This window comes from Numenius arquata, chromosome 9 (assembly GCF_964106895.1).
Source record: "Numenius arquata chromosome 9, bNumArq3.hap1.1, whole genome shotgun sequence".
Taxonomy (NCBI): domain Eukaryota; kingdom Metazoa; phylum Chordata; class Aves; order Charadriiformes; family Scolopacidae; genus Numenius; species Numenius arquata.
Genome location: NC_133584.1, coordinates 19,760,654 through 19,781,532, shown reverse-complemented (window position 1 = coordinate 19,781,532; position 20,879 = coordinate 19,760,654). Strand labels below are relative to the sequence as shown.

Here is a 20,879-nt window from a genome sequence, read left to right as displayed (position 1 = left end):
TGTGATAAGATTTTCTGAGCATTTACATAGCTATAACAAAATAAAAAAATAAAATTCTATAAAGGATGATGGTCAATGTTTGAAATTGAATATGAAAATATTAGCTTCTCCACCACTTCCATCAATTATCTAAAGTGCTTCACCACACTCAGAATTGAAATGTAAAGTTACTCAAACACCTAGAAAACTAAACTATTTTAAAAAAAATAATCATCATGCTTCAGACTATGGAAAAAAGATTAGAAAACTGTATTTTTATATAATCAGAAATTAGTTACACAATTAGAAAAAAATCAGAAGGAACACACACCACCCCCATTAGTATTTTTGCAGCTGAATTTACATGGCAAAATTATTCATATACTAATTATATGCCAGATTGCCACTTGATGACCAGAGGAAAGCAAAACACTGGGTTCCACAATTCACGAATGATTTCCCACTCACTCCCTTCAGACAGGCAGCACTTAATTTAAATGAAAAAGCAAGATGGGAATAGGTCAGATATACCTACTCTGCGGCTCATGAAGCATGCTCAGTTCTGCCTCAAAGCAAAAAGTTTACTAATTGGTCTCATAAAGTCAGTTTAGGAACACATGGTGGCCTAGATCTTTGCAATATGTTACTCTATTTTTTCCTGTTATTTAGAAACAGGGTTATTTATTTCACTCTCTTATTTACACACTTGCATCAAGAACATAAGTAAATGTGACTCTAAAGTAAAACAACCTTAAAATACACTTTCAAAGAGATGAAAGAGAAAATTAAAAAGTAGTGTCTAATATACTACATAACCTGAGAAGAAAAGAATATATATATTATTTCCAAAGAATATTCAGGCCTCTGAAGCACAGGCAACAAGGTATCAAAGTGATTAAAGCCATGGTCCGGACTCATTTGCACAGTTTCTGTTGCAGCAGTGCTAAAGGCTGCCATTACGAAATGCAATAGTAACTGCACTAGAATCTCCTCTGGGTGTAACAGCAATGCCTCGTTAGTGAGCCCGACCACTGCACAATACCCAAATCAGAGTAGCAGCATCAATGTTTCTGATACTGCCGATTTGCTTTCCCTTGGTAACAGATCACTTTTACTGTTTACTGGAAGCTCTCCCAACCTAAAATAAATAAATAAATAAAAAAGATCTTAGAGAGAGGGAACCCCATTTGGGAACAGGTTTGACTGACAAGGCTACACGCTACTGAACTGCAATCACTTCCCACGGGGAGAAGCAGCAGGTGCTTAAAGGTAAGAGTAACTCTCAGGAGACAAGGGTGGAGTTTCAGACAGCAATTATTCATCAGCTACAACGCTGCTTACACTGCAGAATAATTCCGGTCTCAACTAAAGCAAGTTACCTGCTACAAAATGTCACCAGCCACATTTCGCCCATCTCTGCAGGGATTCACTACCTGGATGATGTAGCCTTCAGACACCATTGTGTATCTATATCTACATATCTCAAGTGTCTCTGATCCTAGCTCTGAAAATAAAAACACTTCTCCCTACTCCCTTGCGGATAAGCCGTGAACAATGGCAGTCACATACCCCAAGGTCAAAAGTCAGATAGCCAATCTGTCAGTGCTGGCCTAAATCACGACACCAGCTTTGTGCAGGGCAGAGATGAGAAGGGAAGGCTCTGCCCTCTGCAAGACACACAGCTATTCGCACGAGGAGTCCTTCGCTTCTGACGGTGTTTAACTGGCACTACCCATATGCCTATAATGCAGCCATGTGCTTGCATACCTGAAACTGCTTCAAATATAGCAAGTACAAGTAGTAAGGAAGGGAGACTGCAGAATCCAGTTTCACCCAGTTTCCATAAGACGTTCCAAGAATACTCACGAGAAGAATGAACAACTGCACCTCCACTGCTACTGTTAGATACAGCAGCTAAATAAAAACTATCGTAGGTACACTTACCAACACTGTGGCCATAAGCGAGACCCAACTCCAGATATGCCCAAACGCAGTACATTACTTCACTACCTCAACATGTCTTAGTACATGACCTGACTTAGCGGAGACACTACTTAGGACATGACTTCACTGCTTCGGTACCTCACTGCCTGCTGCAGACAGTGCCATGAATTTCCAGGGAGCATTACATCTCTTCTGGCACTGATTACTGTAGCCTAAACATGTAAAGCAGAAGGAGGAGAGCTAGTGAACATAAACTACAAAATACACTGGAACTACATAAACTTGAAATTCAATTGTGGAAACTGGAATATCTCAAGAAAGTTAGATTTGCCTTTATTGTGCAATTCCGGGTTGCAAAACCTCACACTACAACTACATTATACAACAGACCTGAAACCAAGCAGACTTTTACCAGACAGACACAAAAGACAAGGTAATACACTTTTTTTTTTTTAAATACAACTACAAAGCAAGCTTTAAAGTCTCTTGTGCAAGAGGTTCTGCACATAAAATGAGATCCTGCCATAAACCTCAAACAACAAGTATTCTAGTCATTAAGTATCATAAAGCACAAACCCCATTGTACAAAACATATATGTTTCTTAAAAAGATTGAATTGAATTAATTTTTATTTTAGAAGTGGCAAAATTAAACAGAGGAAAGAGATTAAGGTGGGTTGAGGAGGTGTTTGTTTTTTGTTTTGACTTAGATCATATGGGAGCTAATGGGTGAAAAACTAGAAAACAAACATGGCATTAAAACAGGTACAGGTTAGTTTAAGATGTGCAATCACTGTGCTGAAGCAAGAATTTAAGAGAGTAAGATCAGAATTCAAGAGGATGTTAAATGTTTTACTTTCACTAACATCAGACTGTGGCTTGTTGGGTACCAACAGGTACATTTCCTGAAACTGATGGATAAGTAATTGGGACGGCCTACAAAAGAGAAGGATTGAGTTATCCTTTATTTATAAACATAGTATAATTGCATATAGTTCTCCTGGTGGAACACAAGCTTATCAATTAACAATGCCTGGTGACTGAATTTATACAGTGTTTGGGGGTTTTTTTTAAATAAAATATTTTTAATGTAAATCATATTAGCTGTGCTTGAATAAAAGGGTATGAACAACTTCTGACATCACTATAAAATTACATTCAGACTCAACGTCATAAAAGAAGAACAGATCATCCCTTATTTTATAAAGTTCTTGAAATTCGTTCTTTGAAGAGCAGTCTGGTCTCATCTTTGACAGGTGTTCCTCCACTTCACAATTCTTTGGTACTAGCAGCTTTTTCAAGCTTTTCGAATGAACACATACTCAAGACTAGAAGTTTCCTGCTCCTAGTTATTTCCAATGAATGGAATTATGCTTGACTCAACAGGACATCCCAGTGACAAAGGTGAAACCACAGATCTTTGAGACTAGGCCCATTTTAAACCATAGCTTATAATTTAATTTGTGATCAAAGCACGTAATTACTAATGACAATTTGTCTTATGCCCCTTGAAATCAAAGAGGAGGAGGGACTCTACCCTTTGTATCAGCTCTCTGCATTAGATAGTTCTAATACAGATTAAAGTTATAATCATAAAAAACATGTTACATTATGCATTTAACAAGCAGACATCAGCGTTCCTGAAGTTTGACAAGTTTAAATAAGCATTTTGAAAGAAAAAATTATTATATTTTTACTATTATTCTATAAATATATTTCATTGCAGATAAAATTGTCTTTTCTGTGTCTTTGGGTCTTATTTTGGTACAAAGAAAAAAAGCCTATGGGAGGTAAATAATTAGTCAAGCAGAGGCCTCAACTGAACACCCACTTGAAATAACTAGGAATAAAACAGCACATGCAAGACTATATATTCCAGAGTTATTCAAGTTATTTATTATTCTGTTCTGAATCTAAAATATAACCCAATGAAGTCCAACTTGCACTTGAAGGAATGCTGAAGGTCTCCATCTTCCTTCTCCAGAAAAGAGAAGGCTGGCTGGCTGTTCTAACAGCACTCGCAAGCTTCAAACAAGAATCAAGGCACTGCTCTCCTGAACACAAAAAATTGCTAACTGAAGCATGTAACTCTTCCTCAAATAGAGGCCTTCTTGGTCCTCAATATTCTAGTCAATACACTAAAACAGAACAGCTGATAAGCCACCTTTCTCTGGCACTGTTGGAGGGATCCAAGATTTATTGAATTTAAGAGGAGCATGTAACACTGCGTTACCCACTCTGACTGCCTACGTACCTTAGAGCATCCAGCACCCTCTGTACCAAAATAACACTTAGTATGTGGCTAAAACACCACAGCTACTTCCCTAGAAGGCTCTGGATTCCATCTTCTAACATTTCTGAAAATTCACCATTAGCTTTGGTAGATTATTTTAGTTAACTATTCTTGAATTTGCCCAGATGCAGCTCACAGTAATTGATTTGTTTGTCCCTCACAGATTAAAGATTCCAAGATTTCTCATAGCAAAGATACTACATCTTCAAAATAATCTCTCAATCTTCCTTTTGGCAAGATAAGATACACATATAATTAAGAGTCACTGAAGGCATTTTATCCAGCCCCTCTATCTTTAGATATGTGGTCTTTTCCTAACTCAAAAAAAAATACCCAAACCAACAAAAAAAAAAAAAAAAAAATCACAAAAACCCCTCAAAAACCCAAACCACACAAGATGAAAGCCAGTAAATCCATTTTAAAAATAATAAAAAATAAGCTATGTAGCTACAATAATTACTCCAAATTCTATAACTTTTAGTAGCTTATTAACCAAGTAGGATTTCTTCACAGCTAATACAAACAGGTTCAACTGCATAGCATTAGATCTCCAGCAGCTACAAGATAAGTTCTTAAGTCTAGTTGTTCAGCAGATAAAGTACAATCTCAGCTAATGATCTTTTTTGATATTAAAAGAAAAGCACTACCATTGTCTGTCCCTCACTGCCTAATACTGCATGAACTACTATCTTCAGGATGGTATTTTGGAAAATAAGATTATACATAAAGAAAGCACAATGTTCTCAACATGTATTTCTTTTCCTTCTGAAGTAAAAGCCTTTGGCCAGAAGCTATGCAAAAATACACTCTCCTGCATCCTCAGAGCATGCCCACCATTCTGGGAATTTAAATGTACACCAACTACCTAAAACATAACACAATCCAGACACAAAAATGTCAGACGCTCTCTCTTCAAAATAGGCCTTTTTCATTAGCTATCAGGTAATGAATACTTTTCTTTTTTCTGTTAAAATTACAACCATGCAACCAAAGATCTCATCTATGTACACTGTCTAAAATCTTGTACCCGAGGTCTATACAAACTGCTTTCCACAGTAAGAAACCACCACTACGAGAACTAAAATATGCAAGTAATATCTATAACCTGCCAGAATGGGTCCAACCAGCTTATTTTTTAAGAACTGCAAAATTCAACCATTTTTCAGATGCATTTTTCAAGTGATAATGAGATAACCTGAAGGAAGAATCCAATTATCATTTGTCACACATCCACAGTAGTCTTGTATGCACACAGGGATTTCAAAACAAGGGAGAGAGTAGTCTTAGGAAGAAGACTGGTAAGCGTGCCTTGCTTTTTACCCTTCCAGCTCCTTTGTATACATTTGTCCAAAGACAATTTACTGCATCAAGTTAAACGTGTGAAAAAGCAGAATACCCACCATATACATCAGAATGTCTCTAATCATCACCATCGCTGTTTGATGATCATTCCATGCTTGGTTTAGTGTTTGTAGAAAGTTGTTATTCAAGGAGTTTAATACATCTTCTCGCACCTGAAGCAAGAAAAAACCCCAACATATTGTCATAAATGCAAGTCAGTTTCTCCTGCATCATTGAAATCTTAACAAGCTTTGCTTCAAAAAAAAATTCTCGCTCCTCTATGAACTTGAATATCATGAACAAGTTCTTGCTTTTCCTGGCTGCTGACCATCCCTACCTTGTATTTCAGTTCTGTGGAAAAAATGAGACTTCACACAAGTAAGAAAAATCAGGCTAAGAACAAGAGCAACAAAATAAACATGGATATTAAGTTTCAAAGGAATACCTGAAATCTCAAATGTTAAAATTATTTTTTGACAACTCCTCAAAGGTTTGATTTCCCGTGCTATAGCATTTCAATTAACATTAACTTTACTATCACAAGTAATTTCAGAATATTGGGTACTACAGGTAAATGTTACAAACAGGAACAAGTACAGGTGGAAAATTGGCCATGATGACATTTAGAAAGACCTGCTGAGATAGCATGAAGTTACAGCAAACAACACTTCTGAAAGGAAACAATCACTTGGTAAAGATCAGACTCTTATACTATTAATCCGTAATTGCCAACAACAAGACTTCGGAGAACAAAAGAAAGCCATACGTATTTGCTAGTTGATTCATTTGTCCCACCAACTTCAGGCTTTATTTCTTTTTGACACTATTACTCCATGCTAATAAAACAGAACATCCAGGTTCATATTTTGATTTCCACGCAGTAGGCACATACTACAGTGCTCAAGCTTTATATAAAAGACAAACCTGAGGGAATGTAACAAACTTATTCCAGATTTAAAAAAACGTGCTTATTGACTTTTGACATAACATTCAGCCCACTGTCGTAATCAAATAGAATGTATTTTTACATTTATAGATTTGCATTTGTATTTGTGTGATAATGTAAATTTCAGTATAGAGAATTCAAACAGGAAAACAAAAACACACATGACAAGGAGCTACCAGCTGCACCAACATCAGATGGAACCACCTGACAGACTTCATTCTGAAATCTTCAAACACCTACTCCCCAGACCTGAGTAAGGCCTCTCCTCCTTGCTTTTGGAAAACACAACATGCCATTCTAAGTCCCAACCAGCACTGCTTAGCTGCCTCATTCTTTCTGGTAGCAATCATCATTTACCCTTTGGTCTCCCAAATGTGTTCCCTGTTGTCATCCAATCTGTATAGTTTTTAGCTAAAATGTAAATATGTATTAAAAACTTCACCAGCTATACTGGTAAAGCGTACATAGAATCTCCCAGAACAAGAGAAACAAACATGGTTACTTTCACTTCTTTAGTCAATGTGGAAAAACATTGGAAATGTTATTCTGTAGATCACTCACACCAGTAAAATTTAGCAAAGCAAAACCAAAAACACAATTAGTTCACAAGCACGGATAACCAAGATAGGGATTGATCAATTTTACCCTAGTCTATGAGGCCATCACAGAACTCTTCAAGGACTAAGGATTTTTTTTTTTAACACAGAGGCAACGTACCTTTATAATTACACATATCCAACACAATAATCCTACCAGGCCAGCCAGTGCCAAACTAAATATACACTGGTAGCAAAAAGGGGTGCTTGCCACCAAGACAGCAATGATTACTTGCTTCCAAGCAGACACAGGAACGTGCAGGTCTGTGCCACGTCTGCTCCATACAGTATGCCATGGAGCTTTCTGGAAATGTGTTTTAGAACCAGGAATGGGTGCTGTACAACGAAACTACTCAAAGAGTCTCTCTGTGAAGCTTCTCAATGACATCCTCCTAGGTTTATTTTAAGCTGCACACAGGTTTGGGAAGCTATTCTTATAGTTGCTACAAAAGCCAACCAAATTATTGCTTACAACAGCTGTCTAGTTAATAAGCATTGAACACATTCCTTGTACGGGCCATGAATATAACAATATTACAGGAAAACTACTATAATGCATAAAACATTTTAGCAAGGCGCAGAGTCAAACCGTTTTGGTGGAATAAATGACTTGTAGTAAAAGAACCTGGATATCCACACTCTTCTATAGAGAAGAAAGCCCTTCAGAGACACAGCTGCTCCTCTTCCAAAGCCTTAAGAAAATTTCAATTTCAAAGATTTTTATCAGCAGAATGTTCCTTCAATTAGCCGAGCTTGCAGTGATTTCTATGACAATCTTTGCAGTTATGCAGTGAATTGGCAGGCATATCCAGCTTAAACAGGACTGTCCATATAAAGTCTCAAAAATAAATCACCAGCTTTGTAACCTACATAAGGTCATCTTATATTTGCAAGGATGAAATCTTGTATATAACTTCAGGCTCAACTGTATTTTATACTGGATATAGCTCTTGAGGAAATATAGCACCCTCCCCTGGCAATCTCTTAAGAATAGTTTGTTGGCATAAGCTTTCAGTACCTTTAAATAACTCTGCATTAAGAATACAATTTCTCTCTTACAGTGCCTGGCCTGACACAACAGCACAAATAGTTCAATTATGTAGTTTCCACTACTGTAAGGACAGCCAGAACCTTCTGTGTGGAGCAGCCGGATAGAACGGCACTTTCTGAACTAAGGCCCCAAGGTCTCAGAACTTTTATTACAGAGCGTCTTCGTCTTCTACAAAAGTCCAAATAGTCTAAAAGATAGTACTCTAAAATCTGAGTTCCAACTAAGTTAACAGATTAACTATGACTTTACCAGAAAAATCTGCTGACCCCTGTAGCTGCTATCCTTTTGCTAGAAGAAAAGACTTCTGAAGAATATTGATAATTCTGAATTGCATTTACTTTCTGGCACTTCCCTCACATCCTTTTGCCATATAACTGCAAACTTGCAAAAGATCATCTTAAAACATCACTAAGTAATGATAAAGGCAGACAACACTTCATACATTGTCAGCCAGGCTTACAGTATAGCCTAATGGTCACTAATTAATTTGGTTCCTACATCACTCCTCATGTCACTCCTCCCTCTTTCATAAATGTTATGGAAATAATTTTAAACTCCCTGTAAGAGATTCCTATCTTCTCTCTCCCCTTCTCTCCGCAACACCACGATAGCAAATTTTAAAGCTTGCCAAGGATCCTACGCATACCTCTATAAGCACCAGACATGCTTTCCTCACCCCATTCCTTCTGCACCAGCACCGCATACAATTCCTTCTGCACTTACCACCACAGCCACAATGCCTGGCTCTGTGCCCCTCTTACCAAAGGCTTTCTTGCAGGCCTGCCTTTATTACCATTCTGAAATAGCACTGTGCACTGTCACTACCCATCTCCACCAGTTGTATCAGCAAAGACCACCGTGTCGAAGGCATTCTGGCATGCCAGCAACAGACAGGAACAGAAATGTTTGGAAAGATTAAGAAATCTTATAGGACATGAGAATATCCCAAGCATCTCTCCCTTTTCAGTAATACTCCAGTATCTCTCTAAAGCAGCATGTTTCAGCCCATTTCAGTTTTGGCCAGTCCTTTACATGTCTGAATCTCTGACATACACTGCACAGAAAAAACAACAAAACTGTACCGGGCTTGGCCAACAAAATCAATTAATTCCTTTTCACACACACGCTTCACAGAATATATGTTGCATGTCATGAGTTTAGATTTCACTAGACTATGAAGCGTTCATAAAAATGAAGGGAACTTTAAAAATATTGTCCCGCAAACTTTTTAACTTCAAGATTTTTTTATTCTAACACAAGCGATGTTGCTTATCATCAAAGGGTTTAGAGAGCTGTAAATTACACTTCTTGTGCTTGTTTTTAAAAAAACACTTTAACAATGTTTGTGTGAAGAAGTAACAGACTAGGCTCAAGAAGCGGGAAGGAAGAGCATCCACATCAAGCTACAAGTTTACTGAAGGACAAGAAAGGGAGAAATCAATGAAATACCAGATGCACAAGAATTAAATGCTTGAATTAAGGTGAAAGGTTTCAGTACTTCTTATTCAACAGTACTTTTAAATTCAGTTCTACACATACTACACTTTAATAATGATGTCAATACACAGGCAAAGACAAGTTTTAGCACGTCCTAGCCCTGTTGTAAAAACAAGGTAGGTCAAGCCAGCTGACTCCTGTCAATGATGCAGAGTAAGGCACCCAGCTTACTACTGCCTTCAGCAAGCAGCCAGAACCTGGTGACTGTAACTGCATTTGGGTCTGCAAGTTCAAAAGCAAGCATATTTTATAGTAACTTGCTTGTGTGCTTACATCTTGTATTGATCATGTTTGCACATATCATTTTATTTACGACTAAACAGGCTGTAAAAGACCGTACATGGCACTACGTTTTCTAATGTTGGGGAGTTAAATAAATTTCCTCTTCAAAGTGTTTGGTTTCTTTCTAATAAAAACGCTGAGTAAGTGTAACTTTCATCTAGCAATTAAAAAAACCCCACCTACGTGTAAAAACATCTGAACAAATACATTGCTTCTACATTGTCTCTTTATCTATTCTGAAATAACCAGCATGACTGGAATACTACTGGAATGTAACCTTTTCGTAGAAAGATAACTAGCACATGTGACAGCAAATAACAATTCTGTTTCAAGGATTCTAGCAATTAGAAATTTGGGGTTGGCTCCTCAGAAGCACTCCCTGAACTGAGCATAGTCCTTTCCTTAAATACATTCATTTCTGCACATTTTCATAAAAGTTAACAGATTACATGAACATTTCAGTTGGCAAAATCCCCATCTTCTAAACTCTAGCATCCACCATTGATCCTCTGAATAGAAGTTTACAAAGACTTGTGATGAGAACTTTCGTTGTTAATTAGCTACTTAATATTTAACAGAGAACCGCTCTTAGAAAGAGACTCTGAAAATACAAGATTCCTCTAAAACTTGTTAGATAAAGCGTGAGGTTAAACAAAAACTTCTTTTTATCTAACAAGCACTAATGGCACAATCATAAGATTCCGTTATAGAACTGATCCTATTCTTAAAAAACAATGCACTACTTTTTTTCCATCTGTAGCTGCCTCAACATAACATCCTTAAGCAAACCACCAAAAAGGACGAGTAGCTTTGAGCATACAGAAGTTTTCTTTATTGTTCAGAACTTTTTGACAGAAGACACGTTTTCACTTTTTTAATCTTTTTCTGTGATTATTTGGTTTATAGGAGGGCATCATCAGACATCTGAATAATTTAGCCTTTTTAACTTTACAGCATTTAACTATTAAAACTCAGTAGTCTGCCTTTTTATTCAAAAAACTTCTGGTCATCTATTTTTGTTACGTATACACATTAATGTGATTATTCAAATGACATCTAAGATCAGAATATTAGCTTGTTGGAGAAGATTTTTTTTTTTTTTTAAGCATTAGATACAATAGCATTAAGTGCCAGAAAGGCATTTCTCTACACTGGTATCTGTGCAACCCTCATAACCAGTACAATGACAATACAAACTCACAGGATCTTCTGTTCTTTTGAGAGTTTGCCACCATCAGCCCTTCAGAATAATTAATTTTGCATAGGGGTAATTTTTAATATGCGGAATAGCTAGGAACAAAGATAAGCAGCTTTCCTCAAATTAGACCAGGATAAACTAAAGCCTAGGAAGAATAAGAGTTTAGTGTCATGATTATTATTAAATATAGACTGTAAACATGGGAATATACAAGAACAAGGCACAAAAAGCCTCAGCCATTTGCCACATTTTATATGAATAGTACAGATTATGAATGCACAGATTATGAAAACAGAAGTGTTTGAGAGTCACAGATGTGCCACAATTATAGAATAGAGCCATAAATTATTTAGCCACTTCATACAGGATGTCTCCTCTCATGCAAACAGTAAAAGAAGCCCCATATTCAAAGCAGTTGTAGACTATACTTGTCCGGACTGCACCTTTGAAAACCAAGATCTTAGAAAAGAAATAACACACTTCTCTGCCACAGCTGTAACTTCAGTTAGAATGCACAAAAAGCTCCCAAGCATTATGCATTATTTAGACATAAACCTCCCATCCACTCTTTGTAATTCAGCCAGAAGTAACCATTCAAGACACATGATGGTGTATGACTTCCCTTTTCAAATGTTATAACAACAGAACAAAAATCTGAGACTCCATCTGGACCCACAGGCAGTATATAGGATCGAAGTGGACATGCATCTCTTCTCTAAGATAGGAGCTATGGATATTACCATAAGGAGTAAGGCAGGCATCTTCCTTAGACTTAGGATCCTATTACCACTACATATTATCTGGACTCATAAAAAGTGAGTTTTTTTCAATGACATACGTACTAATCAACCCTAAACTTTCCTCACAGAGACGGAGGAGGTGGTTCCATGGTTCAACACGAGGTGAAAAGTCCTTTTCTCAGATGATACATCTTCAGAAAAAAGAAGTTCTGCACATCATTTTGACTGAATTACATGGTTTTGAAAAGGGTGAAATGATAGAATGCAGACTACTCAGGACTTCTGTTGCTGCTGAGCTGATGTTTTTGTACATTGCCTACTGCCTCTTTAAATAGCATAATCCTAGCACAACTCTCTCATTAACTTGTGAATTAGTTCATTAGGCCAGATGAACAAACAGGTTCTTAACACTGGTATTTATTTTGTTCCACAGATGAAAAAACTGACTGGAAAATAAACCAAAATTTGTTCTGAGAAAGTCACAAAATGCCACCAGAAGACCACAAACCTCTCTTTAAAAAACTCCCAGCTCTCAACAGTTATGCTTCAGCTAAAGTTGCTTCCTGTTATACACTTTCAAATACTTCCTATGGTCTGCCCTGCATTAGTAACTTACAAGAAACACTATCTGGAATATGAAGTCATTTAAGCTTGATGTTAGTTCTAAGTTACCGTTTTTGAGGGTAGCAATTTCAACACAAGACAACATAGTAATTTTTTTTTTTTTTGTCATTTAAGTAACTATCCAGAATTCTTTCATCTAAGACACTTCAATTTTAATTCATAAAATGACGTACCTTGTTTATTAGATGCTCAGTGACCACTTCTCTTAGTCCAGTGTAGAGTTTTTCTCCATGTTTATGCAACACCATTGTATATGCATTCCTATACAGCTCCTCAAAACTGAGACCACTATTGTTCTTACGCTGGATCTCTTGGATTGCATTTTTCAGAAGATCCCAAATGCTGTTCACATATTTCTCATCCATAGTCATCTGTAAAAATAAAACAATACATTACTGTTTAGAATCAAAAGAGATCACTACAAAAAGTTATCTTCAGTTGTAACTCCAGAAGCAGTAATTGCTTATGTCATATTTTGTTGATTGCATTATCACAAGGTTTCTCAAACTTTATCAAAAGAAAAACAGGATCTATGAAACTAGTAGCGATTTCAAGAAATAGTTATGAAAATTATAATTTGTAAAGGATTAATGCTTTTCCCCTTCAGAGCTGCAAATCCACAGAAACCAACTCCAGAGCTTGTGCAGGTGGGAAGGCAAGTAATCGTGGACATGATTCCCTACTCCTCTCCTGTGACAACACACTGAGAGTTGGGGTAATTCAAGCCTGCACAAGAGAAGGCTCTGGGGAGACCTTATTGTGGCATTTCAGTACTTAGAAGGAGCCTACAGGAAAGATGGGGACAAACTTTTTAGCAGGACCTGTCACAATAGAACAAGGGGTAATGGCTTTAAACTCAGAGGGTAGATTTAAACTAGATATAAGAAAGATTTTTTTTTTTAAATAAGGGTGGTGAAACACTGGCACGGGTTGCCCAGAGAGGTGGTAGATGTCCCATCCCTGGAAACGTTCAAGGTCAAGTTGGACAGGCCTCTGAGCAACCTGATCTAGTTGAAGATGTCCCTGGCTCATTGCAGGGGGGTTGGACTAGATGAACTTTAAAGGTCCCTTCCAACCCAAACTATCCTATGATTCTGTTCCTCCACAGTTTTAACAAGGATAGCCAGCTAACTTTCCTCCCATACTAACATGCTATTTGGCACCTCATAAATCGTACTGCAACACTGATCTGCTTAACCAGACACCAAATCAACTTGTACAACAAAAGATAATAATGTCTGACACAGTTAAACTTACTTAGTCATCTGCTTGAGCTAACTAGGTAGTCTCTATTTACAGCAACGTACTAATGGCCAAAGTACGTGCCAACAATATTGTGCCTACAATTTAAATACTTACAGGTGTTTTTGAAAAGTCCAAATGTCCAAAATTAACCTATGTATTGAACATATTTCCATTACCCAAATATGGTTAAATAACTTGCTAAGGATATGTATCAAGCATGAAGCAGAATATGCATCTGCTTGATCTGTTACTCAGACACTATATACTTCAGAAATACACCAAATAAAAGCTACAGCAACAGAGAAAAATTCAGAAAACAAGAGAAACTCTTATAAGAAATAGTCTCAATTTAACAGCAAACCAACTTTTGTCCTTTACTATCTAGTGCTTAGTGTGAATCAGTTTGCAATTGCTCTTTACCATGCAAAGGTGCTTCAAAATATGACGCTTTGTAGATAACGCAGTGTCTAGGATGACAAATAAGTGTAGCAACAAAGTATCAGATGTAAGTATTGCTTAAAGTTTCTCATTTAGCCAAGTTTCACACCACTTTTTAATTGTACCAAATTAAAAATGCAATGTTTAAAGTTAAGTTTGGTTTAGTTTATACAAAAAGGAACTGATCTATCATTTTACTTGAAAAGAAAAAGGCTGAAGAGAGGAAAGAAGCCACTGTTCCCACAGTTACTGTGGAGAAAGAAAATATCCCTGAGTCTACAAATACGGTCAAAGCAGCCTTGAAAATAAGAGCTGAGGGTAGTAAAAGAGTAAAGAATAATGGTATGGTATTATAGAGGAAAATCATTACCAGCCCTGGGGTCTACCTCTCTTTTCCCTCGCCTTCCAACAAAAAAGCACTATGTGAATAGAGGAAAGGAATGGAAGACTAGATTTGCCTTTGTTTGTAATCAAACACAAAGATTAGCGGAACGTTTTTTCATTAAAAGTGCATTTTAACATGCAATTTCAAAATATCAAGACTTCTAGACGTTATAAATAAAAGTGCAGCTCATAACAAGGACAAGCCATTCACTGCCTTGGGAGGGGATAGGCTGCTGAACGAAATCAAAACAGGACACAACTCCTCCATCCTCCTTGTCTTTCAGATTTTTGGTTAAACGTAATACATACATTTTAATGATAAAAATAATCTTATCGCTACTTTTTCCACTCCCCTGACACCAGATCCACTAGTTTACTAATCCGTATGTAGACCAAAACTTAAGAGGTATGTATGTCATTGTCAATCTAAAACCAAAGAAACACAAACTCGTCCAAAAATTCTTAGCGCTCTCTCTCCCAAAACCTCAGTGAAATGGTGGAACGCTGTGTCCCCCTGCTTTTTGCTTATTCTGCTATGTATCATATTGAAAGGTCAGTTATTTTCTTTTTAATTTGCATTTGCTACATTGGTGCCTCTTCAGGGAAATTATTTTCTAAAGCCTTCCTGAACAAGCAGTTTTACAAGTACTGATAATGAAGGCAACCATTTAGAATTGCAGACAGCAATCCAAGTAAAAGCTTTTCAGTTTTCCTTTTAAAAAAAAAAAGAGGTTTTGTTTTCAAATCAAGCTTAGACTCAAACCAACAATTCCCAATGCCATTTTCTCCCCTGGCTAATCAAAAATCACTCAGTCAACATGACAAACTTTTTATCTCAATTACAATTTAATTACTCACTGTATTTTTTAAAACGTACAATCTCTGTGAAATGGGCAAATCACCAGCCACTAGCCTGAAGAGGTATTACAGCACTGCTGTCACTGGGATGGTCAGCTGGTAAACATTTCTGTATGTTACAGATAAGCAGTACATCTAATAATTTGGATTTGTTCAAGAAAAAGCTAAGTGAACTGTTTATTTCTTCTGCTTTTAATCCAAACGCTATAAAAGATCACAGAATGATTACAACATTATCGCTCCAAACTCACTGAACAGACATGAACACAGAGCTTTCTGCCATTAAGCACACCATGAGCTGCTCTGGAAGCATAAGAAAGATCCAGAAAAGGTAATTTTAAGGAGTACAAATCTCCATGGGATAAATAAACAGAAATATTTGAAACAGTATTATGAACTTATCTTACTACCTTTCAAGATTAAGCATGAAGAACTGCTTCTCAGTGCAGCTTCCTATTCTGCTACTGACTGACTTTAGATTAGTATCTATGAGGTCTTGTGGGAACCGTTTGCTAAAGTTCTAGGATATCAAGTTAGAAGAGCATTGTCTTCCAAAAAAGATCTAGCATAGCTAGCTTGTTTGCAGCACTGTTTTCTAACAAAGCAGACTCCTAATACTTTAAACTACCCCACTATATCAGACAGTAAGTCACTGCAGTAAAGCTTTAGCAAAAATTTATTATTTCCTCTCCACTGCTGAAAAGCTGTTTAGCTTTTGAACAGAAGAGGTCTTCCTGTATCATTATCCTCAAAGTTATGTAAGAATTGCAATGACTAAATCTACCCTTGGATTAACTCACAGGTTCATCTCTTTTCACCCCCCTTCCGTAAAACAGGCTTGCACACATTTTTTAAAAAAACCAAACAGCTTAGCAATAAATAAGTGATGCTACTAGAACATTTTGGCATCCTTCAGAATTCTGTACAAAAGCATCTCTAAAAACAGTTAGTGAACCGTGATCCTAATCCGCCAGTCTGACCCAACAGTGAAGACCTATGCAATGCTACAGATCCCTATCAACAAAGCCTGTAAGTGATCCAATTCCACAAATATGAATACAGGATCAGAGCCCAAATGTTTTTGCATGCTCATTCCCAGATTTCTTCTAATTGTTATATTTTAAAAGTGAAGGCCACAGCTGTAATACAGTTGCCTTGCAGATTTAAGCAGAAACTAGATTACTGCTTCTGCTGGTGCTTTGAAAAAAAAACACAAAACCCTCCCATGTTCAGAAAAGCTTTCAGAAGCAAAAATCCCACTAATTTCAGAGTGTTTACACCCTAATTCACCAAGATAGTAAGAAGCCAGTGTCCAAGGAGAGGAAACGCGTTAATGTACTCCAGTTTATCTGAACATTACCTTTCTTGGGGAACGGGAGAGAGATCAAGTCTGTTATTGGCAGGAGAGATAGCTGTTTATAAGAAGCCTCTAGTTGGAAAACTTCCACAAACCACTGCCCAAATACTAATGATTCGAAGATGTAACTTTAACACAAACGTCTGAACTCAAAGTATAGAAGTACATCTTGAGGAAATTAGACTAAAATATCAGTGTACATAAAAGTGCAATCATTTCACCAAAAAAAAAAAAAAGTCTGCAAAGGACTCAAAAGGTCCTTTATTCCACAGTACTGTCCCAGTGCAGGATCAGATACATGCAAGCTTGCTCTTTAACGATGTTTGTCTATCCTATTAAAATCTCCAAGACCGAATAAACAATCACTGTCAGCAATTTATTGCCATTATCACCTGAAAAGCATAACACCAGCAGGTAAAGCTAGTAACAGTCTTGAATATACCTCTCAGTGCCTCCCTCCTAGCAGCTAACACTACAGATATCACCTCTTTTGAATAACTTTATCAGCATTCCTTAAATTAAAAGGGACAAACGGCTAAACCCCAGTAGTTTTGGTATTAGCATGTAACTTCATACAAAATACTATCATCTCCCTTCTAGTCACATAGTTCAAAGGGAAGTGCAACATCCTGTCCCTGGGGAGGAACAACCCCATGTATTAACACGTGCTGGGGCCAACTGGCTGGTAAGCGGCTTGGCAGAAAGAACCCAGGGCTCTTGGTGGACAACAAATTGACCACAAGCCAATGGGCCCTTGAAGCAAAGAAGGCTAATGGTATCCTGGGCTGCATTTGGAGGATTGTTGTCAGCAGGTTGAGGGCTCTGCTCAGCACTGGTGAGACACACGTGGAGTACTGTGTCCAGCTCTGGGCTCCCCAGTACAAGAGAGACATGGACATCCTGGAGACAGTCCAGCAAAGGGCCACTAAGATAACTGTCAGGAGCACCTCTCATATGAGAAAAGGCCGAGTCAGGTCTGTTTAGCTTAGGGAAGCCTTGGAGGGATCAAATCAATGTATATAAGTACCTATAGGAAGGGCGCACAGAAGAGGGAGTCAGGCTCCTTTCAGTAGTGCCCAGTGACAGAACCAGTGTCAATGGGCACAAACCAAAGCACAGGAAATTCCCTCTGAACATCATGAAAACTTTTTTTTTTTTTACCAAGCACTGGCATGGGTTGCCCAGAGAGGTTGTGGGGTCTCCATCCTTGGAGATATTCAAAAGCCATCTAGATATGGACCTGAGCATCTAGGTTGACCTTGGCTTAAGCAGAGGGGTTGGACAAGATGACCTCCAGAGGTGCCTTTGAACCTCAACCATTCTGTGATTTGGTGACACACCTTACAGCTGTACACTGAGGAAGCCACAAAACCAGGGCTCCTGAGTGTGACCTGTTAAAACTGCCAGTACCAGTCTTCCAACTCAAATGCATTGCAGGATAACAAAGGTGAGCAACAAAATGCCTGTGGTCGTCACTGTAACCAGGCAGTTGTTTCCTAGCTTACACCAAATACAGTCAAAGAACACCACTAAGACTCCCAGACTCACACAGAACATCACACAGCTCTACTGCCAGAAATCCAGATTACTCTATCAAAATAAATGCTTTGTGGTGTAATTTCCACTCTATTACAACACTGCTCCCTTTGAACGCAACTTCATTCCATATTCTTGACAGTTGGTCATTTCACCTTTAACACTATAGAACCCGCTCCTCTGACTTACACAACCACGTTTGAAGTGCTGTGAATGTTAAAGAAAGACAGTTACAGGAGTAAACTGTTAAGAAACTGCTGAATTCTTGATGGTTTACTTTTACTGGAAGCAGCTGCTCTAGTCTTCTTTCTGGTTAAGAAAGCTTAATACATGTCCTACAGAATCTCAGTAGGAGTATCCAACAGAGGTTTACCAACCAGCAGAAACAGGAGGCACATTAACTAGTACTCATAAGACTGGTGACTACACACAGCTTCTTATCCTTCTTGCAGAAGGAGTTTCTAGACAAGTTCTACGAAGTTCTCACAAAGATCTCAGACCAAACAGGCCATTGTTAATTCTTGGAAGTTTTAACAGACTGTAAACACACTTGCAGGGTATTTTTACTTTAAATAAGTTGCAAACATTACTACTCAATTTTTCTACCGAGTGTTTGTCACAGTTCTATGCACTACCAGGTAAAACAGATCAATTTGGAAACAATTACTGCAGAGCAACGTTTCTCAAAATTTTCAAAAAATGCAACCATCACCTGCCTCATTCCTTTCCATTGCATCCTCTAATGACATCTAATACTTCAGTGCACGGAAGTGAGAACCAATGGAAATTACAGAATGCACGTGTTTAGGCTCTCTACCTTGAAGGAAGTGAGTGGATACAGACAATTAAAGTCAGTTAGCAGCACTGTGAGTAAACATTTGCACCTAGCAATTGCAGCCTGTTCTCACTCCCCCATTTCCTATCCCTCAGCAGAAAAAATGAGCAGGAGCTGACTGCTGCCATCTAAAACTGCCACCACAGGGGTCCTGACCCACAGTCCAAGAGGCATGGGAGGCTGTCAAAACTGAGAGTCTTCACTTCCATTTCAAGACAGGGCATTCATCAAGATGGTATTAAATAGTCTGTTACACAACTCCGCAGCATTCTTAGCCTGGATCCTTCATTCTGGATGAAGCTTGGCTGAGCTTATCCAGAAAAGGGCAAGAACAGCACATTTCTTGCCTCAGAACCTAATCACTACTTGAATTTTTATAAACCTTTCCAATACTGTTAATTTAAAAGACAAGAATTTACAATGTCAGATATATATTGTCTAGTGTTTGCTCCAAGAATATCTCTGAAAAATGGCATATTAAAATATGGAACTACATATTCTTCAACTACAGAGCAGATAAAATGTTCTCCTGTTAATGACAAATGGAGAGCTCAATATTCAACCTTCTCTGAATTTTGAAGTTTTCATCACTGGGTAGCAATAAGCATATCTGGAAGAGGATACATTGGCTACATCTCATTGCCTAAGAAACATCAGTATGTGAAGAAGTGGACAACTCCATTAACACACATGCTCACAAGTAAAAACAACTAATCCCTGGAAAACAAACAAACAAACAAAACAAAAAACCCAGTTACAAAGTTTCTCAATAGTGTTATCTGATTAGGCTGTCACACACCAGTAAACATGACCGGAAGCTAAGAGAAAGAGCATGAAGAAATGCAGGGGCACCCTCAGCTACTGCTGTTCTTCTGCATCTGAGCTACTACTCCACTTTGGCCATCTGCTGAAAGGGTCACAGGGAAGTCATAGCAACGTGCTACCAAAACTGGTCCTAACAACTAGGCTTCTGCTCCTAGGTGACCTATAACAACAACTGGAGATTACGATCCAGTATTATCCACATCTCCTGGGAGTATCAGGAAATGCCTACTACACTATTATACTCCCTCAGAGGGCGTGTGTGGCGGTGGGGAATCTATGCCTATATTTTGCCTATGGCATCTGCCAGTTATTTACAACATTAAATATTGACATAATTTCTAATATCTGTGTTTTGTTCTTCATCCATCCCTTGACATCCAAGCCTTACCCTTGTTTGGGTGGGCAATCTCTACACTAAACATCTCCAAATTCCTCCTGCAAGGAATATTCATGGCCTGGAACGTGCTCCATTCCAGGCTCAGAAGATGAACTGGATAACCGGTGCTGAGAGTAATCCCATAGAGGCCAAGAGAAAAATGAACTCTAGCCAGTAGTAAAAATGCAGGAATTGCAATATCCAACCTCTCCTTTGCAGCTGTGTCAGGCTTTACTCAGGAGAAGCAAGCAGAACGTACAACTAAGTCAAAAAAGGGAATCCTCTTTGCCAATTAAAACACCCATGAGCTGCAGGATTTTAGGCAAGACCCCTTCTTTCTCCACTATGCTTAAGTGGGTTCTGCAGCAATGAAAAGCTATTCTGCCAGCATGGAGCAAAGGAGGTAACTAGATTAGTTATTGTTCCTTAAAAGATGGAGTTGTACCTCCTGTGCAGTGATTGACAGATTTGGCCTACCTCCAAGGCACTGTCTCAGAGGACCGCTGGTCTCATCACAAAATAGGTGCTGCTTTGT

General features: G+C 38.0%; 1 protein-coding gene across 2 annotated transcripts in view; it reads right to left on the bottom strand.

Moving 5' to 3' along the window:
• The window catches only part of CUL3 (cullin 3), a 56,980-nt gene that overhangs the window by 24,312 nt on the left and 11,789 nt on the right, over positions 1-20,879 (bottom strand). Inside the window, exons 2-3 of one of the 2 annotated variants that reach the window (XM_074154015.1) lie at positions 12,664-12,861; positions 5,616-5,729 (exon numbers count right to left, since the gene is read on the bottom strand). In XM_074154015.1, coding sequence (XP_074010116.1) covers positions 5,616-5,729; positions 12,664-12,861 — 312 coding nt within the window. The remainder of the gene's footprint in view (positions 1-5,615; positions 5,730-12,663; positions 12,862-20,879) is intronic. The other variant, XM_074154016.1, reaches the window with a different exon arrangement.